The 24,201-nt window shown below is 44.1% G+C and overlaps 2 protein-coding genes across 3 annotated transcripts; one reads left to right on the top strand and one right to left on the bottom strand.

Annotated features, from left to right (window-relative positions):
- Nucleotides 1-1,011: 1,011 nt before the first annotated feature.
- On the top strand, nt 1,012-4,446 carry POP5 (POP5 homolog, ribonuclease P/MRP subunit). 2 transcript variants are annotated; one of them, XM_072880666.1, is made up of 5 exons: nt 1,012-1,161; nt 1,239-1,381; nt 1,509-1,658; nt 2,215-2,298; nt 2,477-4,446. In XM_072880666.1, exons 1-5 carry the CDS (start codon nt 1,142-1,144, stop codon nt 2,578-2,580), a joined length of 501 nt encoding a protein of 166 aa, XP_072736767.1. In that variant the 5' UTR covers nt 1,012-1,141; the 3' UTR covers nt 2,581-4,446. The 2 variants fall into 2 exon arrangements, with proteins under 2 accessions (XP_072736767.1, XP_072736768.1); XM_072880667.1 differs by lacking the exon at nt 1,509-1,658.
- A 156-nt stretch (nt 4,447-4,602) lies between these two features.
- RNF10 (ring finger protein 10) lies at nt 4,603-24,111 on the bottom strand. The gene is made up of 17 exons (XM_072880657.1): nt 23,541-24,111; nt 17,104-17,306; nt 15,913-16,112; nt 14,794-14,884; nt 13,578-13,762; nt 13,362-13,498; nt 11,650-11,810; nt 10,951-11,079; nt 10,536-10,794; nt 10,173-10,306; nt 8,986-9,103; nt 8,540-8,641; nt 7,901-8,035; nt 7,009-7,106; nt 6,720-6,780; nt 6,389-6,547; nt 4,603-5,482 (listed from the first exon to the last, which is right to left on the bottom strand). The coding sequence occupies exons 1-17, from the start codon at nt 23,701-23,703 to the stop codon at nt 5,406-5,408; spliced, it is 2,412 nt and encodes an 803-aa protein (XP_072736758.1). The 5' UTR covers nt 23,704-24,111; the 3' UTR covers nt 4,603-5,405.
- Nucleotides 24,112-24,201: the final 90 nt, after the last annotated feature.

The following is a 24,201-nucleotide window of genomic DNA, read 5'->3' as shown; positions in this document are numbered from 1 at the left end:
AGGGCAGAAGTTTATCACCCAGGACAGAATTTCCACTGGGTTTATCATTGTTTTCTTTGTCTAGAATTAAGCTCATTAAAGAAGATGTTACCACACTGAATTAGCAATGAGTTCCCACTTAATTTATAGTGCCTCAGCGCTCCCGCGTGATTTGGCTCCAGGGACCTCGGTGAAAGTGCTTCTCCAGTGAATTGTGTGCCGCCCTGACTGGCCCTTTCTCCCACCTCATATCTTCTCCCTTAGCCCCCACCTTCCCCTCTCCCCAGTTTCCTCTGGTACAAGATCTTTTCAAAGACCACTCCCTGCTTCCTCAGATCATCTGTCAGAGAACACAGCTTTGAAAACCACTGCAGGAATAATTATAAGTAGCTCTGTTCTGCAATTTTCTCAGCTGTTTTCATTTGTTAGACAGTTAGTACATATACCAAAACACCCCGTACCCAGACCCCGAGGAGGTAAATACCGGAGTACGGTTTCGTGAGGCAGCGAAGGCAGAGAGCCCTTCCAGGAGCACAGGGGTGGCACTGGACACTCTGCTAAAGCCCTCAGCCCCGGAGGACAGATGGCGGCCCCGTCACCTGCCACAGCCAGGGAGGGTGACTGCAGCACCGGGCCTGTCCTCACCCTCCTCCCCAGCACCTTCCCGCGGCTCCGGTCAGACGAAGCGGGGGGTGTGAGCGCGGGACGTCCCGTCTCCACCATTTAGACTTTTTGGCACTAGACAAAGCGGGCTTAGCCAAGGTGGATTGACGCAACACGGCGACAAGGGCCGAAGCCAAATGAATTAACCTTCCGCAAACTCAACGGGGCCGAGGGTTCGCCGAGCGCTCGCCGCCCCCTCACGCCAGCGCGCGCAGCCGCGAGCCGCGCGCGCCCCCGCGCGGAGGGTGCGGGAAGGCGGCGGGGTCGCCGCGCGGGTGCCCCGACAGACCCGCCGGCGGCTGGGGGAGGGAAGGAGCAGCGCGCATGCGCACACTCCGCAGCCGGCTAATGAAGGAAGGTGGGAGTACGCTGGCGGTTGGGGCCGGGAAGTCCTTCCTCTGTCCCCGCCCCTGCACGACGACGATTGGCTGCAGTGTGCGGAGGCGCCTCGCCCATTGGCTGGGCGCAGCGTCCGTCCGGATCGGGCGCCACCGCCGCCATGGTTCGCTTCAAGAACAGGTGAGGCCGGAGGGGCTGCCGCCGGGCCGGGTTCGGCCCGTCCCGTCTCGTCCCGCCGACGCCGCGCTCTCCCGCAGGTACGTGCTGTGCGAGGTGGTCTCGGAGGACCCGCGGTGCCGGCAGTGCATCGAGGACCGCGCGGTGGGCCTCGCCGTCAGGGACGCCATCGGGCGGGTGCACGGGGACTACGGCCTGGCCTGCTGCTCCATCTCCTTCACAGGTGCCGGCGGGACGCGCTGCCCCCGCTTCCCCAGGCCCCTCGGGGGGGGCGGGGGTGTGAGGGGGCCCCTCCGGGAAGGGCCGGGGCGCGGGGGTCTGGGGTCACCGGTGCGTATGTGTCCCCGCAGTGAAGTACCTGAACGCCTACACCGGGACGGTGCTGCTGCGCTGCCGCAAGGACTCCTACAGGCTGCTCTGCTCCGCGCTCCCCTTCGTGAGGCAGCTGGAGAGCCGGAACCTGCGGTACCCCTGCTTCCTCAACACCTTGCACGTCGGAGGTCAGCCGCTGCCTAAGCTGCCCCGGTGCTGGGTGCGGAGTCTCTGGTGCCTGGGGGGAGGCTGCAGAGCTTAATCATACCTTCCAGGCCTGCTGAAATGGAAGAACCCCATCTTCCTGCTGTGGGTGTGACAGACCCATCTTACGTGTCACTAACTTAGCAGCTTCTAGCAGATCTAAGTAAGAAACAGGCAGCAGCAGTTCTTTGTTGAAACCCTCGTTAATTCTGCTTGAATCTTCATTACATGTAACACAAAGCCAGAGCAGCAAATACTATATTAATTATTTTCATTTAAAAATATCTTTTCAAAGTATAGTATCATCCGTGTCCTGAAGATTAACCACTCGGGGCAAATAATGGGCACTACACATTAGAAATTATTATTCCACCACTTAATCTCAACAGTGCAGAAATGAAGGCTACAGCCACTTCTTAGCACTTGCATTAATAAAGCTGTTGCCTGGGGCATTTGTCACTTGATACAGTGATCAGAAAATATACTAGCAGCTCTGAACCACCTGGTTTTGTAAATTGTTACTCCTTGTGACTCCTACAGGTACTATAAGAACATGTCAGAAATTTCTCATTCAGTATAACAGAAGACAGCTGCTGATGTTGTTGCAAAACTGCACAAATGAAGGTGAGTTCCTCCAGCAGCTTTCCTAAAATGCGGCCTCAATTCCTGGGGGTTTTGTAGGATATACTGGGCTACTTCTGAATTCTTGCACTGAGAAATGTTCCTTTCTTTAGAAGTTGAGGATATTCCAGTGTATGTGAAGAGATCAAGTAATGAACCTCTGTTGCTCTCTTTATTGCAGAGGAAAGACAGTGTATACAGAAGTCCTTGTTGAGCTGTTCCCTTACAGAAGAGCAGTCTCAAAGTGGAGATGAGGAAGATGATGATGGCACAGAGACAGACTGAACGTTACTAGTTACTGTTCACCTCTGTTGTGTACTTGTGGAATCAACATGTTACCAGTTGTCTTCAGTGTTAAGCAAAGCAGGGGACAGAAAAAGCATCTGTTCATATTTAGACTTCATTCCCCCATCCCGAGTATTCTTAAATAAATTTAAAAGAAAAAAAGTATGGTTTTACTTAAGTAGGTTACTTGCCTGTTTCACTCTAGGAGTCAAAACCACCTGTACTCCTAAGGAGTGTAGCAGTTCAATGTGATCTTCATGCTGAGGTAGAAGTGAGCTTTAGGCAGTTGGCAGGGACAAGGAATGTAGTTCTTCTTCAGAAAAAGCATTAACTGTTTTTTACCTTATCTTCAAATGCACCTGTTATCCATAGGGCTCTCCATTGTTTTGAGTCACAAAAGCACCAGTTGTGTACACAGGAGCAGAGATTACAGGGAATGCAAGGTAGAGCTGTAAGGCTCAACTCCATCCGACTCATTATAAAACTCATAGGGGTACAAGTACTGCTTAGATATTTATTAAGTTTACACCAATCAGTTAGAGGAAAGTAGCATTGCTGGTATTATCTCTTGAATCCATAGGAAAACAAGATACAACATGAAGCTCCTGTCCTGTGGAGACTGCCCCTGCAGAAGGGACAGTCTTCCTTGCCCGCATCACTTGCCTTACTTGTTCTAGTGCCTGTGAGATCTGGAGGTGAGTTACACCAGCTCCAGCTATTCTGTTTCTCTTCCCAATGCAAAGAAGAAGTTGACTATAAATGTGTAGAGATAATAGAACACAACAGATACTGGTTAGACATTAAGTAGTTACTCCTGTTCCATGGCTTAAAATGACCATTACAAATAAGAAACAATAGTACTGTGAACAGAGTTAACTGCATACTTGAATCTTTCTTACTTAGTTGCTTTCTCTACCCTCACCAGTAATTTTCCAATGTGCATGTAAAGCATTAACAGCAAGATGTGTTACCACTTTCAGGCATATTGTCTTAGTTTCTTTGCACTCTCTTGACAAGCTGTACTGTCTTTCCATCAAGTGTAGTTAATTGTGACCAAGCATGAAGTCAAGCTGCTTCAAATAATGTTTTGCAAGTGTTTCCTCTATCCTCCTGTAGCAGCTGAAGTATTCTTTACATCCTGCCTCCCCCCCCCCCCTTCTTTCTGGTTTAAAGCTGCATACAGCGTTTTGTGAAGTATACTCTTTGGTACTAGCTTCCCATGTGCACACACGTAAGTGCCTCAAGGAAGCATTTGTATAATATGGAGCCTATTGCTTTGAAATCAAGCATCAATGTGTTGCCATAAACTTTTTAAACAGGGACACAACCAATGACTTTACCAGTGGTGTCAGAATACCTGACTCCAGGAATCTCAAACACATGCTTCCTTCCTCAGATCAGTCACAGTGTCAGAGGGAGCACATCAACTTTTTAAAGCCTGTGCAAATGCAGGCAGACCACTGGTGCAAGTGGGGCTGAAGATAACAGAAGACACCTGTCGGTCTTGCACTTTAAGTTAGGTGGTATTTTACACCAGCTCCCTGGCATGAATTCTGTCAGTAGGAAGGTAAGATTTTAATCTGTGCCACTAAGTGGTATTGTGCTCCACAGCGATGACAGTTCAGTTATAGCTCAGGAAGTGTGCAGTACTGTAAGGGTGTGTGCATATGATTTATTGCAACTGTTGGCCTTGACTGGTACATTACACCTATAGTTCATTTTATTCAACAAAATCCACACCACTTAACTCATTAGCTCAAATCAAACCACAAGCAGTGCAGAACTTGACCACCCAAAGAAAAAGCAGGGAGGGGTCTAGAACAGGCATGTTTATAGCCCGAGGTGCTTACTGCAGATCAACTTACATCCCAGAACCAAGGGGATACAGGCCCTTATCTCAGTACAAGAGACCCCAGTTTCTTGCTGGGGGATAAAAGTTATCTACAGACTCCAGCTATCAAGTTGTTCTTCCAATTCAAGAGCAGCCAGTGTCAAAATATCATTCAGGTAGTTACCAAGAGCCCTAGGGTGGAGTGTTTATTCTAGATGATCAGGTTACAAAGAATGTGTAGCCCATGGTTGGCAAAAAGAAAAAAAAATTAGCAGCCTCACTCACCCACATTAAAACAGACTTGAACAACTGAGAGAAGCCAGGAGGTTCCTTCTACCACTAGTGCCAGTATGCATTTTGAAATACACAAATTCATCAAGAGTCACTTCAAACCAAGTAGCCAAGTTCTGCTTTACACTCACCTCAGCTTTAAATCTTTCCAAGCCAGGAGAACAGGAGGAATTCTTGCTCTTTAGAGAAAGAACAGATATAGCAGCTAACACTCTAAAGCCAGGAAGCTCTTTTGCCCATTTCCAGTGCAGTGGAAACCAGTTTCTCAAGAGAGTAGTTTGACAACTTTACTGAAACAGCTCTACTGTCACAGTTAGATTGACTTCTGCCCATTAATACTTCTAAGAAAATAAAGGCTCTCTGCCTCTTCACTTAGGTAATATTGCGGTATTCTGGCAGTGCCACACAGCTGTAAAGATTTTCATACTGCTTATTAGGCCAAAAGAACTGACTTGGCACAGACTAGGAGCCTTGGCTGATTTGTCTCTGGGTTATTTCAAAACGTTGTTTCAGTATAAACTGATTAAGCAGTTGGAATCAAAAGATCTTACTTCAACATATACTGTCATGGTTTCCTCCTGAACCCCCTAGAAGCCCTGGAAACACAAGTTTAGTCTGTTCAAATTTAAATACTTAAACTAGCAGCAAAACAAAGCAAAATGAAAAGAAAACCGGGAGAGGAAACTTCTCTTGAATAGCAGAATCACTTTGTGTGAACAACAGAGGTGCTGAACAATAGCTTCTGCTTCTGTTTCTTTCTTTTCTTGCCTCCCTTTTCCTCTGTGAAGAATTAAAATGATACTGTCATTCTTCTCATGGAACAGGAACATCACACAGAAATGATAAATGGTCTTCCCTAGCCTAAATGACTTCTACAGGTCCATGACACTTCCTATCAACTCACTGAGCACCAGGTAGTTTAATTTTAACAAAAAAAAAATACTGCAGACAATTTAAGGGAGATTCCATCACATCTAAAACACACCTATAAACATGCCTAAGTGATTCTAAAGTTGCTGTTGCAACAGCAGATCCTAGGACTGCAAGCGTGCAGCAGTTTGCTTTTCAGACAAGTATTGCTTTCATCCATGTCCAAAACACACTACAATTTCACTGAAACTCCCAGGCCCTCCCATCCAACTCTCTCCATCATTCAATGCAGTCTCCAAACAAGCCAAAGCTAAATATCAGAACTGAGCATTATAAATGAGTTTTATCAGCCAGCACCAGGCTTGGAGGTTTAAGTTCATCTCAATTTATTTCAGACTCCCTAATTTGAAATTTCAGCTAGCAGTTACCTTGACATTTTGGTCAAACTTAAGTGGTAATTCAGCAGCTCAGGTATTTTTAGTTTAAAAGTGCATAACCTGAACTTCCTTGAGATAAAGCTTAAATCAAGTTCCAGTAGAGACATGGCAAACATGGTTGTCAAAAGCTATCTTTGTCCTTAACAGGATTCTTTGCTAGTTGGACATCTTCTCAGCTCTCACTAAGAGAGCTGCTTTTAAGCTAACACAAGCCTTAGTCAAGCTGTTCAGAAACCTCAACCTGACAATTTTCAGAACTGTTCTGTGGCCAATTTTTGGTCCCCAAAATTGCTGCTCTCACTTCTCCCAGAGGAAGAAGGGGAAATACTAAATTTTTTCACTTCAGAAATTTTTCATGCCTCCCCCCCCAGCCTTTTACCTGATAAATGATCAGCTGTGGACGGTTTGTCCAGTTTCAGGAGGGCTGCCTCAATAGCTTGGCTGAAGGAATTCTGGAAGCTGGGCACAGGTATGCGGTCAGAGCTGTCACTTTCTCCATCACTATCCACTGGCACAGGGAGTGCCAGAGTGTTCTCATCTGAAAGAACGAAAGGGCCTTGAGAGGCAGAAGGCCCTGAAAAACTGGGACAAAAAAACTTTCACAGTGCAAATGCCCCTCCATGCTCCAGAGGTTTCTTGTGAAGTTACAAGATTTCTTAGATTTAGATGCATGGTAAAGAACCTGAAGTAGTAACACCAAATTTTCTTACCTCTTGTCTTTGGAGCAGGTTTGGGCCATGTTTCTGGTTTTGCCTTTCCAACTCTCAACATCTACCAAAAAAGTTGCAAGACATGATTAAATCCCATGTGCTAGAACAATCTTGCATATCCCCTAAGTGGCAAGAAAATCTAGGAACCCCTTCAAGCACTCAAACCCTATGTTGTCTCCATAAGACTTATCCCACATTGTTTTTGCGGGGGAAGCAATTATGTTCTCAGACTAATCCCCAACTAAGACACAAGTAATTCTGACAAGATTTACTCTGCTACATGGCTTACCTGGGCAAAGGAAGGGAAGGGAGACTCTTCTTCTAAACTCCCACAGAGCAACTGGCTGACCTGGCTGGCAGCAGGTGACCGTGGAGTTGGAATAGACTCTACAGAGAAAGCAGCAGATAATTAAAGCCAGTTGCATTTGGCAAAGGCGCTCATTATGCTGCTTATCAGGATGAAACAGAAATAAAGTTTTATTATCTTATGTAATTAACCATTTTTATCTCATCAGTTCCATCCATTAGTCACACAGTGGGACCTCTCAAATTTCCTCAATCTTTTTATTTAAGAGATTTAAGTTGGGGGAGGGGGGGTGTTTTGGGGGTTTTGTTTGGTTATTTTGGGATGTTGTGTGGGTTTTTTTTATGGGATTTTTTGTTGTTGTTTGCTTTTGGGTCAGTTTTTTTTTTTTTTTAAGAAAAAAATTAAGAATAGTTTCTATTTAATATTTTTTATGAACTGCAAGATAAAACATCTGGTAAAGCATCACTGGACAACAACCTAACTGAGTGCTCATCAACTATGTTTTATTTTAGTATAACGTGGTGGGGAAGACAGAGAGGGTAGAAAGAAAAAAATGTCAGTAGTGTTTTCCTGCAGTGTTTCTTCCCTTTTGGGGGATTTTTTTTCCTTTCTTTTCTTCTGCCTCAGCAAATATTTAAAAGTTGGGGTAACTACAGTGCAGATCTCATATTGTCACTGAAGCAGAGGTAGTAAAAAGCAGACAAAGGACCAGAATGTTTCTTAGCCATGTCAGCCTTTTGTCTATGATCTCATAGGCATCTAGGAAAGAAGCAGTCTTTGATCAGTATTAAGAAAGTTTAGCGTGATGACTTGAGCAATAGATCCCAAAAGAACGATCAAGAGCTAGATGTGATGTGTTTTTCCAGATGCTCACCTGTCTGAAACACAGGGCTTCTGCCAAGAGGAGACAGACAGAAGCTCTGATGATCAATGCTGGTAGTTTCTCCAGGGCAAGAGGTAAAAGCAGGGAACTGCTGCAGATTCTCTAAAGCAATATGGACCTCTGGATCTAGAAAGAGGTTTTAAATTAAAGCACTACACAATGTGGGGGAGGACTGTCAATATGCAAGTTGTTTCAGGAGTCTAGAAGGTGCCAACTCAATTTTCTTTCCACCCTCTATTTTAGAGACCAGTACAAGCCCTGCTGCTGGATGGAAGCAGTTCCTAGGCATTTTTTTTCCTTCTTCACTTTTCACTCTATATCATGATTACTATAAAAACATAAATTAAGAATCCTGAGAGCTATATACACCATGGAGATAGCTGCGCCCTCGAATGCCCTCTGTCTCTCCCATAATGTGCAAGTATGCAGCAACTGCATAATATCATTTAACATCCTGACTAAAACAGCTTATATTTTTCACTCTACAGACGTTGTTTCTAATACCTTGTAATCTTGTTCTAAGTACACACTACAAACTAAAGACCTTAGAGTTCATCCTATAGCTCAAGAAATCAGCTCAGCAACTAAAGATGACTGGAAATCCACCAGTTATGCTCAATCACAACTTACATTTGCCCTGTTTCTTGTTTTCTTCTATCTCAATTCTGCGTTCGCGTCGTCGTTCATCACGAGCTTTCTTCTGCCGTAGACGTTTCCTCCTTTCAAGGTCATCTAGGAGCAGTGCACAGCATTGGATATCAAAAACCCCACACCAATACTTTGACAATGTTTTCTCCAGCTTTGAGAACGACGTATTCAGTTATAACACATTAGTAACAAAATATGCTTACAAACAACATATGCTCTTCCAAGCAGTCAGGCTTTTTTATTCTTTGTATAATTATTGTCTATAAAACAGTGAATTGGGGTTGTTCTGTCTAGTAGTTATCAGACAGTTGGTGCAAGAGGAGTAAAGCTGCTATGTATGTTCTTTTTTCTGCCATTAAGGGATAAGAATGACTTCCCCTTCACCCTCACAGATACGTGACAGAGCCTAACAGAAAGGCAGTACCAACCTGAAAACAACTCTAAAGTCTCTTTAGAGATGATGGGTGGCTTCAGAGCCAGTTCACAAATGCTGAACTCACAGGTGAGGGGCAAGTGACAGAGGTAGCGATGACGCTGTCTTATATCCTGATAAAAAAAGAGCAGATAAATGATCACAACAAGGTCTAGAGGCTGCCATAGTGATGAATAGCTTATGGAGATATAACACCCACCATTCATCAAATCAAATGGAAAAAAATAGCAGCAGCAACACAATAACCACTTTATAAGCTACAAACACGTGAAGGATGCCCTGGGTTAGAACCAAATGCTCCAAGATCTCCAACAACTACCTCCTAATCAGATTTGGATGCAGTTACTCCAGCTCACTTACTGATTCTCTTGTTATTCCTCCCTGCTCGCTTATATCACTGGAATAGAATTCTACAATCTTCTGACACAATTATTTTTGCACTGGACCAAATTTGCCTTTTACACTTAAATTATTTGGACCAACGACCACCACTTTGCTAGACTGAAACAAGCAGAGTTTTGTATTTTTCCTCACAGAGCCAAAAAACTTGAAGACAATTCCCTACTACCTCTGCATCCATTCTTACTTGAGCATATCCTTTCTTAGGAATTAAGATGAATTAAGAATTATGTATAGTTGTTACTGCACATACCAATTCTTACAGTTGTCTTTATCTGAGGTAAAGCAATTCAAGACCCATCCCCTATTCCAGAACTTCAGTGCCTTAAGCACTTTCACTCCCTCTATCTCAAACACTGAAGTTTCTTTCCATCCTCTTTATTTTTGTAACATCCCACCTCTACCCTTGATGCTCAGAAACAACTGTTCAAGACAGAGGCAGAACATTTCTTCAGGCTGAGAAAGATGATAATCTGTCTAGTTCAAGCTACTGTCTTATATGAGAATTTACTTTTTTTAAGACAGCTTTAACAACAAACCAATCTTAAGCTTGCAATTGTCTTACTCCTAGAACTTCCTACCTTCTAGAAAAAATGCTAGACTACTTATCAAAAATAACATAAGGTACTGCACCTTACGCAGATGCCCTTCACATATTAGCATGGCTACCCATTCATAGTTGTTATTTCTTATTACTGAAGGGAAACAAGTCTCATCTGTCAGCTACAGTGATCAATCTGCTAAAACAAGGGCCCTTAATTAATAAGAAGATAAAATAACTACCTCTGTCATTGAGTAGCCAGTTATCTCCACTACAGCTGCAGTTATCTTCTCTGGACTCTTCTCCAAGCTGCCGTATTCACGAACAAGACATCGAACATTCACGGGGTGAAGATACATACACTGTCCATCCTCCGCTGTAAGATAAGATATCATCACTTGTTCTTTGCCTGTTAATTTTCAATACCATTCTCCCCACCTCAGTACATTCTCCAGTAATAAAATTAAAGCTCCTTTCTGAGTTTCCGTGGTACTTTTATTTCACAGGGGTTAGCTGCATCTAATGAAGCGACAAACATCTTCCTCAAGAAGGATCCCAAAGGAGGCATCTCTGCCCCCACGATTCCAGGATTTCATTGCACTGACCTTGATAGAAATAGTAAAAAGGAGAGTTGCTAAGATGTCCACTGCTAATTGTATCTTTAGATTCTTGGTAGCTTGTTTCAGCTGGATTTGGTTCTTCTGTAGTGTTCATATCAGGTTCCCCTACGGTGTCCACCTCAGGTACTTCCTCTTCATCCAGCACTGCCTCTTCTGCTTCCACGGGAGGTGAAAAGGAACTTGCCAGATCAGAGCAGGGCTCCACAAGTTCCTCATCAAATGCAGAGAGATATTCCACACCACACTATCGCAGCAGAGAGCATACAGTTAGTACCACATCACCTCCTTCAAAAGATTATCACCTCTGCAAAAATCTTTGGCACCAGTTCACCATACACTGCAGTGTAAAGTGGCAGAATTAAGTATTAACAAGATCTGCCAGAGCAGAGTTGTCACCCACCTTTTTCTCTTGGGAAACTACAGGCTCCACAGCCTTGGAGCTTTCTAGGACCAATTCTTCCACAGCTGCACCGATTCCAGCAATGCCATTGTTTTTATCCTGGCCAGCAGAGAGTGCCGTTTCTCGCTCCTACAGGTCATCCAAAGAGAACAAGTTTCAATTTCCTATTTAAGCCAGGAGACTATCACCACAGTTATTTTTAGCCTTGTCCTATACTTCAGGTTTTCATAGATCTATAATTCATCTGTGACAAAGAGTGACCCTTAAAGAGAGGTCCTCTCCTCCTTGTTACTGGAAAGCACACTCATTGTAGGATGCCTAAAGGCTTTGAAAAGGAATATTCTACAGGTTTGCTCATGTCTGCCCGATATAAGTTATCCCAGAAATTGCTGGACCTGAAAGGGAAACACATCTTCCTCTGAAAGCAGAAGTCCTTTACATTTATGGAAGGAATACCATTCAGTAAAAAGCATCCTGTTCTGCTATCTTGAACATCACGCCAGATACCTGGGGTCCGAAGGCTATAGTCTCCTCCAAGATTTATAATGCTATTCTAGCAGCAAACACCACCTTGCTAGTATGTACACCATGGAGACCAGAATAATCACACACAACCGCTTATGCAGCAGAACACAGATACTCAGTACTCGGTATACTCTTAAAAATAAAGTTACTAAAAGCCTCCAAAAAGGTTCTCACCTTCAGTTCCTGGATAGCTGCCTCAATAAAGCAAGCCTCTGGGGTGTGTTTTTCTTCCTCATACTGTTTTAGTAATGCCGCTTTCTCCTCCAGAATCACCAGCTGCAAGACCTGCTCCCTGGATGCCAGAAGCAGCTTTGAATACTGACCGTGTTGGTCATCTGAACAGAAGGAACACCAAATCATTAATATCCACATGTAGAGGCACCAGTTTGGACTGCTGTTTTTTCTGAAGTTTTGTTACTGCTCAGTTTTGTGAGTTAACCCATCCCAGGGCAGACAATACTTAGCAAGAGTTTGATACAGACTCCACATATTACCATTATATCATTGATAACACAAGCTGGTGCCACATACCTGCTCTGCTACACACATCTCCCCCACACAGCAGTTTATCTGCCACTTTCAACCTGCCACTTCACCACTCAGTTGCTACACATCAAAAAAGATCAAGTCTAAACTTCTATGCTGTGAAAGCATCACCTCTGAGAAGCCTTGGGTGGTCAAAACTTCCTGAAGCAATGCAGTTTGTAGCTTCTTCCTCTTCTCTATATACTCAAAAATACTGCAACTGGAAAGTTCTGCAAAAGTGACCTCTGTTTTGGCTCAAACTAGTTCATAAGCCTGTACATACTAAAAATCCGTACAAAACATTATTATGAGGTTTTTACAAGAAGCACAGCAGAAATAGTAAGCTAAAGAATTGCAAGTTTAGCAAAAGGTAGTCATCTTTGTTACTAGAGAGCTTATCTGAACTATAAATTTTAGAGCAACCATAGCATCATGTACTAGTACAGTCCCTATATTCACTGCTCCCCAGGGGTCCAACCTTGTCTACAGAACACCAAGTTAATGCTGAATTTCCTGGGTTTAGAAAGATCTCAAATCCCATATTTGTTCTTTTGTTTATTTTATGAACGGAGTTAAAGTCCTTTACTTTCAAATACTGAGAAACACCCTGCATGATGGATACCCATCATGCGTTAGGAGACTTGACTTTTTACAGAGTTTAAATGCATGCAGCCTTTCATAAATGTGACTGCAAAACAAAATGAGCCAAGACAGCCCACAAAACAGCAATGTTAAGTAAAATTAATTCTGTAGTCACAAAATTTGTGTGATACTAACAGATAAGATGATGATGTGTTAGTCACATTACTTGACTGGAGAAAACTGAAGAAGTCAGGCAACAGATGTTTGGAATAGGTTTGCAATAATTTTGATTATTTTCCCATATCCTTCACAGATTTTAGTTGATAAGTGAAGATGATGAAAACCTTGTTGAAGATTACATCCTTGAAATAGTTTAGACACAGAGACAGTTATTTTTGCTAAGTTGTACAATGAGGAGCCAGGAGGAAAAAAAGGTAAGGACACTGAAGAGCCAACAAACGCAGCAAGAGTCACACCAATGACTGTACGATACAAAACACACATCAAACTAGTACCAATGATTGAGAAGGCAGGAGTCTGCAGTGCAGTAACTTGAAGGGAAACAGCACACAAGTTAAAGCCTTACAAAAAACAAAGTGTGGGTAGAAAGCTTATCATGAATATGTGGTCATTAAGGTTTTCAGCTGCTAAAACCCGTGTTTTGTAGTCTGGTTTATTTTAAGGTGGCACCATGGCATTGCCATGGTAAATCCTCTCTGCACAAGTCCTAGTCACAGTTAGGAGCAGGATGCCAACCACCAGTACTCAGATACACTCACCTCCAACGTAAACAGGCTGCACCACATTCCTCCACTGAGATTTGGGCAGTGCTATCAGAACACCTTTCTCTCTCCTCATAAGTTGCATCGTAATGGTATCACCAATTGCATATTGACGTGTTTCCATAGCAACAACACTGCAATGTAAGGAGGAGGTTAATAAGGTAAAAGTAACATTTCAAAAAGATATATTATCTAATAAATATCAAGTCTCACCTCTTGAGATCCTTCTTGTGAACAGAGCCATAACAAATAGGACATTTACTCCAGGTCTTTTCACTCAAGGAGAGATAGTGAAGGATACATGCCCAACAAAAGATATGCCCACAGCGGGTGATCTTTGCTGCGGTTGGTGGGTACAGACATATTGGGCAAGAGGGCACTTCATGGCTACAAATTCGCTGAAATGGCACACGAGAAGAACAGTACAAGTTTTAGACTTGGAAATCAGTTCCTGTGCTACAGACTAAGCTACCTGTAAGATCTACACTAACATATTAATCTTCCAGCTCTTTAGGCTCTGCTTATCTACCAAGAAATTAAGTACACTGAACTAACACCTTCAGACTGCACATGGAATAACCTTCAAAGCCACCTATCTGGTATTTCTACTCTAATGACATTTGAGAGGTGACTCTTCTCATGTTTCCCCTCATGTATTCATCATCTCTAAGAGTTAGCAACATCTTCATCATCCAAATTCAGACACTGAAAAGACAGCAAACGAGCTCTGTCGCCTCACTTACACAAGCAGACTTGTGCAGCCCTGTTTAACTGTGAGACTGAACTTACCTATTTCCATGAACATGCTAGTTTAGTCAGATACTTTGTTAGCATCTGTATGTTGCAGAGACATAACTGCCAAGCAAGCACCTAGATTTTTCAGCTCCCTTGTAGCGTCAGGTAACAGTAAGCCTACCTCCTCTCCAGCTACACCATACACCAAGAAGACTAGTCTTGGCAGATAATAAGTTTCTACTTGAGGCAACCCAAAGTTCTGACCACAATTCTCAAGAGATTTTCCATTTTGTTGCTAGGCAAGATGGGCCACCTATGCACAGAATAATTCTTCAAAATTCTACACTGTAGTCCTCTTCCATGGACTCATGCCCAAGTTTTCTGTTAATATCTCGATCACAAGGACTCTGTCTACAGAATGTCAGATACTATTTTTGATGAGCTCCCATCTGCGAAAGCAAGAAGAAGCTGCTAATTTTCCTAATAGATTTTAGCACTTCTCTTTTCCTGTCATGAAAGTATTTCATAATATATTCCATGACAGATCTTTCCCAGTATTGTGGGAGTGACAGAAGAGGCCTCAACTCAAAAACAGCTGAGTTTTACGTAACATCACAGAGATAAAGAGGCAGTTAAAGACAGGTTGAGCTTCTTAAGAAGAAGAAAAAAAAAAATCTAGCCCATCACAACTGACCACTTGCTCCACAAAGTCCCAGTTGACCAAGGTATCTGGATCAGCAAAGTGGACTGTGTAGTCCTGTTCTTCAGAGACAACAAACTGGCAGCTGGGGAAAGGCAAAGAGACAGATGATCCACTCAGTTGTTTCTAAAAATTCTTTGAGAACTATCCTATAGGATTCTCTGAGCTTCTTCTTTGTCCAGCAGAAAACTGCTGGATGCAGTCAGTAACTTCTACCGACAAAAACCAAAAGAGTTCAATTCACAGCCAGATTTCCAGAATACAGGTGTGTCTAATTTCAGTTAGACACAACATCACATACTAACTACAGAATGAGCCAAAGTGGTTTTCAAAAAACATGTCAGAAACAGCCAGCTCCATTGGGGATCTATTAAAAAACAGGGAATCCACAAGTGGAAAAAATATGCTTACAAAACTAGAACTACTGGTGTTCTTGCAAATAGACTTCACTACAATAAGCCACAAAACAATAGGGAAAAATCAGAAGCATCAATGCTGAAAATAATTATTATCTTTAACATGATCAGGTACAGGAAGTCCTGAACACACTTCAAATTCCGGTGAAAGTGACCATTATTTCCAGTCAAAAGCAATTCTGCTGCTGGATTACTGTACCGATCATCGTTTGGGTTATACTACATACCTAGGGGCCTGTGAAATAATCAGTAGTTTAAGAACTAAGACCCATATGAGTAACTTCTTCTGGGACTTATAAATTCAGAACAGCTTTCATCCAGCAACTGCTACCCCTACCATCTCAACATACTATTTGTTGGAAAAGATTACCATCTTCCGTAAGGGAACTACACAGGTCTTCCCAAATTGAGTGTCATATTCCACAAGCGATGCTAGAAAATTAGAGCAGAAGACTAACTGCTTTGTATCTAAAGGACTCACGCCATCAGATACCTTGTAAATAGGTAAAGACAACAACGTGATATGTTTTTATCCCTTTAAGTATAGTCATTACCACTAAAAACACTATGGAGAGGTAACTTCACCCTGGAAAAGTCAATACAAGTAGTCAAGGTCAAACACAATTCCCTGGCTGATCATCCCTTACAGCTCAGTGTCTCTGTAGAAGTCTAAGAGCCCTGCTGGTCTTCCACTCACTTGGCCTGTAGGAAGAGCTCCTTGTTGAAAGGCTTATGTCCCCACTTGTTCCTTTTCCCCCAGTTGCCATGTCCGTTCCCATCAAAATGGCCTGCTTGGCCACGGGGTTCAAAAGTGAAGTTCAGTAAGTGGTTCAGATTAATCTTCTTGGGACCAGAGAACTGGGCAGGGCTGAACTCTGCCCGTTGAGCCTCTGCTACCTAAGAGACAACAGTATTTGTTAGAACTTCCTAGAATTTACTGCAAAAGCATCATCAGTACAAGTTGATACCCAGGCCCCATCAGTGATTGCATACAGAACATGCAGCATCCACTCACTCACCTTCTCCCATTCCAGTTCTGCAAATCAAGTACTGCAGCATTAGAAGTGCATGAGAACCTGAAAGTTAGAACTGAGTGGTCTTACCCCACACTGATCAAAAGGAGGGAAGCAGAAAAACAACCCACATAAGGACAAGTAAAAGCTGGCAAAACCTAGCAGTCAAGGTTAATAACAGAATAAAGTTGTTCGAATCCTGAAAATATTCTTTTAGACAGCCAGTAATAAAAGTCTGATTAATATTTGCACAGGTTGTACTTGTTTTGCTTAGTTTTCATATAATGAAGCAAAGAATAAGAATTCAACAGAGACAGCAGGTGAGTTTTGACAGAGTCAGCAATTTAGGTGAGCAGTGTTGCTCATCCACTAAAACTGAAAAATCAGAGTATCAATGAAAACCCACGAACGACTATTTAGACCCACTTCAGCATAAAAGCTTCAGTCTGGTTTTACTCCATATTGATGTCACCAAGGCTAATACGATTACTTTCCCAATACCACTATCACATGCAAATTTGTACACGGGAGGGGTTAGACACAATCACCTCAGACTTAAAAGCTAGAAACTGTATCACTAGGTATTTTCATGAAGGGCCTCTGTTTCATGAGATATATACATGGCCTGTCTAGGTACCCATTCCTCAGATTGTATTTTTTATTGCAAGTCTCTTGGAGCAGAGAGCAATCCTCTTCTGTTGTTGCCAAGTTGTTCTGCTCACGCTCACTCTGGCATCTCAACGATGTTAGCACCTCTTACCGCTCCTTCCCTTCCCAGCCCAGGAGCTGAACACAGAAGACCTATCTAGGCAGGTCAGAGTGATCCTCTGGTCCCAAGAAAGAAGGCCTTGGAGGCATGGCATTACAATTCTCACCTCATCTCGTCTTCCACCATTACAAGAGCTAAAAAGTTTGCCACTTCCACCACTACCTCCCCTTTGAGGGGGCATCTTGTTAAAAGCTTTGCTTTTCTGTGAATTGGAGCGACGGGACTGACTGGAAAAGTTCTCATTTCTTGAATATGAAGTTTCTCTTTTACGATTGTAACGCTGTTTGGATCCACTCGCATTCTTTCCATCTGAAAGGAAAAAAAGAACAAACCACGAATCAGATTGGCAGCCTCAGAGTTGTCCACATGTACTGCACCTCACCTAGCTTCACCTCAGAGATGTGCTCACCTTGGCCACTGCCTTGGGCCCTGGTTAAAAGGCTGGTGTTTATCAGGACATCAAAACCCCCCAGCAACCCAAACCGTTTAATTCCTACCACTGCCCAAAGAACTGGTCAAAGTGTATAAAAGAAGGATGTATTTGCATGCTTTATCTTTTATTAGAATGGCTGAATTTTCTTTATCCAGATTTGGAATTGCCATCACCAGACAGTAGCATGTTGCCTGGTACATTAAGTGATAAACACTAACACCACATCTTCATGCCCCATTACAAAAACTGACAACAACTAGTTCATTTTTTCATTCCGTTTTCTGAAAACACACAATTTATCATATATTGTTCCCTTATATAAACATACTGCTGCCTGCATTTGTCTTGAAGTCTCCCACTTTGCCTGTTTTCACTCAGTTCTGCCCTCTATGCTTGAAAAACCCCAACAGATCTAATTCTGTTTTAAAAATACCCTTTCCTTTCCCAAGGGCAACAAATGCTAATCGATCTTGAAGCATGAACCCAATGCTTTGGCCTTGCAGGGCACATATCCAATATCTAAGTACTAAGTCCACCAACCTATGCAACAAGAACTGTTTGCCCGAAAGCCTGCTGAGGGCACCACTGACCCTAACACAGGACACAGTGGTGAAGCACAAAGCAAAATACTGCAGGAATAAAGCTCAAAAGAGCAGAAAAATCAGTCAGGCTCTTGAGAGGGGTTTCCTGTGTCTGAACAGCTGCTTCATTAGACTGCTAGAACAGAAAATTAATACTATGAAGGTATTTCTAATAGTCTTAACACAAGATCAGAGCTGCCCCAAGGACACAACAGACTGCTTACCTGTCACTTAACCTAGCATTTCCACCAACTGCCCTAAGTTTTATTTGTACAAGAGGTATATCGATAAGCTTGGAAGCAAAACTCCACAGGCCCAGCGAGACGTCTATCCGCACCAGCCAGCCCCAAAGTCACTCTGGATACTCAGCAAGTGTTACACAAACAGTAACGCCTCATACAATATCGAGATCCATTTTGTAAAAGCCTACTAGTTTCCCTTTTCCCGCTTCGTAGTCCTCCTCCTCTTACGTGGTAGGCAAACACGCCACTGTGATTCATGGTTGCGTTTCTCATATGGGTAGTTTTCATTACCAGTCCCTCCAGTTTTCCCCTTCCCCAGCACCACGTCCAATCTACACGAGCATTTAAAACAGCTGGAATGGGATCATTCACATGAAGCCTCACTTTTTTGTTATTTTTAGTTTTCTCTCCCACCTGCATCCCCAAAAAGAGGGGAGCAGAGGACTGAAAGGTCTGTGCATTATTGCACATTAATTACTGAGGATCTGACTTCTTAAGAATAAGTAATAAAAGTGGCTTGACTGGGTTTTGTGGTGGTCTGCTGTTTCTTGCACATGGCAGACTTCGTTCTTTGCCTGCAACTACAGCTATAGAAGTAAAAGGACACTATCATTACCTTCACATGATGTGACAGAGCCATTTTGCAGACAAACTTCATCACCAGAACTGGTCATTTACTCTGCTATTCAAAAGGCTGATCCTTTAATTCAGAATTAAACCAACTCTGTCAGAACCACAGATGTGTAACTTGAACACATGCTTGCATAGCTTGCAGTGCTATAATGCACATCAAGCTAAAAACACATGGGTTGAGCATTATCAGGAAAAAAACACACCAGAAGCTGCCAAGCACTGAGGGTGTGACCAGGTCTGGCTGGATGATTATTTAGATAGACCTTTTTTGAGAGTGTTTGTAGGGAAGAGGCTATAATCAACACCACTGTGTCTCTGGTAAAAAATTAAGTCATTTTGAAGATGTTTGGACTACTACTTCAGTTATTCAGGAGCAGAGCTTGTCTGTTTAGAGCTCAACCGCCCTCTTAAATCTGCAATTTCAGTGAATGCGCTAGAGGGGCACATGCCTATTGTGTCTATAGCAACTTTGCAGTTTCTCTGCAACCATCAACTGGGGAAAAGAAACAACTCAAGAGGAGAAGTTCAGCCTAAAGTGGGTCTTTACAAGGCCCAGGAACAAGGAACAGCTTGTACCTGCAGCTGATAGAAGAATTTCCTACCACTTATAGTTTTAATCAAGTTAGTCACCATCAAATTTGACCGTCAGCTGGTTTACACACATTCCTGTCATACTACAGGTCCCTTCAGACCAACTCCTAGAGCCTTTGGGAGTCACTATAGTGACTCACATTCTATAGGAAAGTCCTCTCCACCTGTGCCTTTTTTAGGAAGGACCTTACATGACAGTCTAACAATGCTTCAAACCTAATTTTACTGATTGCAAGTTTCCCCTCCCAAAATAATTACCCTCATGAGGATTCTGGTCCATCAGAGTAGTAATGAAATCAGTCAACAGACAACCGAGAGTTTTGAGTATGCATTTGTAAACTGGAACACTTCTCCCCCACCCCGAATCTAAGCAGTGCTGTTCCTTCCAACCTTTCCGGCATGCCAGAGAGCGTGTCAGAGAAGCTCTCTGCTTTGTATCACCCCTTCTTGCCACTCCCATGAAGAGCTGGGCTGGACAAGGCTATCTGCACTCATGCAGGGAGAAAAGTGGAAGATTCTCACTGCAATCTTCTCTTCTTAGATCCCAGTTTTAAGTAGCATAGGTTTGGATTTGGGAGTTTCTTTCTTCAATCTTTTCTTGGCAAATTAGAAACGAGCAACAGCAACAGTGCTGGTGAGGTACTCTTCACTCAGGTCCTCAGTCAGTCCTTTTGCAGTTCTCACAAGATCTAACCTGTAATAAATATATCTACTCATCCACACTCCAAGAGAACACAGACTTATAAAAAACACGGTCTATATAATTTTATAAAACTAGCAACAAAGCCATCTTGCCTTTTGGAGCAAGCCTTGACACCTGTGGTTTCTCTGGCTGGATGCCACATTCTGTTAGAGGACCTCTATCTCCAAAGATCCAGAGAGAGGAGATCAAGTTCACAGGACTAAAAGCAGCCGTAGGTGACCACTTCGGTCCTGGAGCTGCAGTACTGGTTTGCTACTGTAGTTTCCTTCTATCTTTGTTTGCCTCTTCTTTTCAGCTGAGCTGTGTTGAAGCCAACTGTATTGCATAAGGGGTTTGGGTGGTGGATCACACTTAAGCCCCAGGGTGATTTCATGAAAACACACTGAAGCTATTGCTGCCGCCAAGGCAAACATCCTAGTGAGCAAGAGGTGACTGAGCAGTCGCGCACCCCAGTTAAGCATGCTCACACTGTAATAATAAGACCCAGGAATGTTTGTGAGAGCTAATGTTGTCCGTCAGGTCTTGAGGACTGCAAAGAAACCCAACAAGCCTATTTTCCCTTAGCTACTTTATTCCATCCTAATGGGATGTGACTCCTGTTGGTAGACTAATATAACCCAAATAAACTTTTCTGTCAGAAACTTCCGAGTTTAATTTAGTTTCTAAGGCCAAGTTTGAAAGATAGCTGGAATCCAACTTCCACAAGTACGAGAGCTTACAGTGTTCTATTTAGTCCATTTCAAGCTGTGCTGCAAGAAAAACAGGAGAAGCTACTGCAAGGTTTCACAAACATCCACTTCATTTCTTCCGCTGGACTTGATCACAGCAGGTAACTCTGAAAAACATCTAAATGGCAAGAGCTTGACTAGACTCAAATCCAGCGACCATCAGTGCAAAAGTCACTTATGCAACAAAAGGTCAGCATTTTGGGGAGGATCTATGATCCATCAAGAATACTTTCCATTTCAAAGGAGACACAAGATTTTCAGAATACCTCCTATACCTTTCCTGAAACAGGAGAGGAATTGGGTGGACCACATCAGCTACATGTAGAATGATAAGGAACTCAATAAAAAAATCCCATATGGTGACATGCCAGCATCGTGTGTGCAACAGCTACCAAAACATAGCCAGGACTGAACACAGCTGCATCCTGTATGTTTGTCCTGCGGTTGGTTGCCCTAATCTGACCAAGGGAATCTTCTCATTTTAGTTTTCAGTACCCTCTAGTTAAGATATTCCCAAATATACATCTACTCCTAAAATAGATTCTAATTTTGCCAGGCCTCTTCGATGCACTGTAAAGGACGCAACTCATTCCATATCCCTTTGCCCTCCATCGTAGTTAAGAAACAAGCATCTTAGAAACAGAATTATGTCAAGCCAAAATTTTATTCTGTTTTATTAAAAAAGAGGTCTTCAAAACATTGTGGGTTTTTTTAATTAAAAGTTAGTCTATTGTATTGCAGTAGGAGAGTATGGTACATCAGGATTTCTCTCACTGCTCCTCTGCTACTAGTGACATTGTTTCAAGCCTGTAAAAGGTGGCATTCCACAAAAATCACTTAACTTGTTTATTTTGGGCTAGAATGACAGACCTTGTACTTCCTTCCTCACTACAGATACTGTTTCTTCTGCATGAAGGCATACCAGCCACAGGACAGGCCATCTTAACTCCTTGCTGAAGGATGTTTATATTCTGTGAACAATCCTCCATACAGCATCACACATCACTAAAAAAGAAGCTGTAGTGATGAGGTATCTGTTGGTGAGACAGAGACAGAAACCAGTTCACAACAGGAAAACCTCACGCCTGCTAGCCTTTCACACGGCCTCTCACAATGCATGTAGAGAAGTTTATACACTTTGTTATTCCATCAGAAGCCAAAGATCTCGTTCTAAAACTCTTGCTGCATACCTAGCACGTCATATCCCCTGCTTCCATTGGTCTGTTCATTAGAGGGGAAAAAAATGAAGTAAGAGACTGAAAAATAACAACAGTAGCTAAGGATAATAAGACCCTCACATCACATCCTGTTGCTGATGCAAAAAACTTTGCAAATCAGTTAGGAGTTCTTCCAGAAATGACTACCTACAAAGTCCTTCCTAAAAAGAGTTTCATGTGTTTGAATTTGAAGTTAAAACTTAACTATAATTGCACAGTTGCACCACAACCTGTGGAGCTGTGGGTGAGCCAACTCCCATGTCACTCACTCCAGCCTATCCTGTGGAAGATCAGTTAATACAAGCAAAGAACAGGTAATACTTGGTTACGCGGGACCTGAGTCCATTTTGAAGGTCCAAAAAGGAGTCAACACCTTCAAGATACTAATTTTGTTAACCCTCTGGAATACATTGCTGCTTTCTCAGAGACTTGAAGTAATGCTGTTGAAACAAACCACTAAGGCAGAAGGAAATTAGTACAGCGATGGTGTTGTAGCAACCTGTAGACACTCTCGCATGTACTTCCGGGACTAAAAACACTAATTTTAATCACTACTACCCCATTTCTAGGTTTTAGGAAAAAATGCAAGGTTGCCAGGAACACTCTGCTCCCAAACAGCTTTAGAGAACTGGAGGTAGCTCAGGTCTTACCTTGAAAAGATAGATGACAGGAACCATAATAGCTCCTCATTAACTGCTGTGTCAGCAAAACTAGCTGTTTGCAGTGACAGATGTAACACTTTGGTTTAAATGCTAGATGAGCAAACAATATGTAAATAACTCTGAACTCCTCCAGAGTAGGTTACTGAAATATAGCCAGTAAGGGGAATGCTGTGTATTGACACCAGACCTCCTTAAGCAAGATGTAGAAAGCACACTCGAGTACAGAATAAAGTTAAGGTTTCTCTGAATAAGCACTGGCAAACATATATTCTTACTATAAAACCAAAGCTTTAGCTCTCAAGCTGATTACTGCAATGCTAATGGAGATAAAGCATTAATCCTTCAAGGAAGAAGAGAGTAGGAACCGCAGCTCACCAAACAGGGAAGAAAGCTGGAAGAGGAAGCAAAGAGAAAGCAAAAACAAGCTGTAGCCTGAAACGAAGCCTATTAAAACCCAGCTGAGAGACAAACAACCCGAGAAGTTCAGCTCCACCACAAACCCAACCCCAGCACAAGGCCATCGGCCCCCCCAGCCCGACACTGCTCACTCGCTTGCGGCTACCCCGTTTCGCCCTCCCGAGCCACCAGCGCTTCAGACCCACCAGCGAGACCCGGAGGCCGCCGAGGGGTCACCGCTAACGGCCTGAAAGCCCCGGGACTCCCGGTCCGCGGCCAGACACCCCCCCCGCTCCTGCGCCCACACCGCCCGGCGGCCTCCAGCCGCTCCTCCGGCCCCGCCGTCCCGGCTCTTACCGCCTTTGGGCTTAGACTCCCCCGCGGCGGGCCCGGCCGAGGCGGATCGCGGCTGCTGCCCTTTGCTGCCGGCCGAGGAGCCGGGCGTACCGGAGCCGCAGGGGCTGCTCTTGTCCATGGCGGAGGCTGAGGCGGGGGTCGCGCCGGGCGGGCTCTGCAGCATCAACGGGCGCCCCGGCGGGCGAGCGGCGGCCCTGAGCGGGGGGGCACGACGGGCGCTGGCGGAGCCGGCGGGGGCCCAGGCTCATGGCCCGCGGGGGCGACCGGCGGGGGCGGCGCAGCACGGACTCGGCCTCCTTCATGGCGACATCTTCTCGCTGCTCTGCTCGAACCGGGGAGGGCCGCGGGAGGCCGGGCCGGGCCTGCGGGGCTCCGGGCGACGAGGAAGGGAGCTGCTCACGGAGCCCCGCGGGGCCCGGCGCTGCCTGCCGCCCGAGTGGTCGGCGCCACCCAGGCACCCACCGGCTCTTCGGCGCCGCCCCGGCCCCGGCTCGGCCGCCGCTGCCCCGTAATGGCGACGAGTCGCCCACAGCAGTGGCCGGGACCCGGATGGAGCCGTTCCCCGGCGGACCCGCCGGCACGACGGGACTCGTAGTCCTCGGCCGCCGCGGAGCACGCCGGGAGCTGTAGTCCCCCGCGACGCCACGGACACCCGCACCGC

The sequence above is a fragment of the Ciconia boyciana genome, chromosome 15, assembly GCF_034638445.1.
Source record: "Ciconia boyciana chromosome 15, ASM3463844v1, whole genome shotgun sequence".
Taxonomy (NCBI): domain Eukaryota; kingdom Metazoa; phylum Chordata; class Aves; order Ciconiiformes; family Ciconiidae; genus Ciconia; species Ciconia boyciana.
This window is presented reverse-complemented; position numbering and strand designations above follow the sequence as displayed.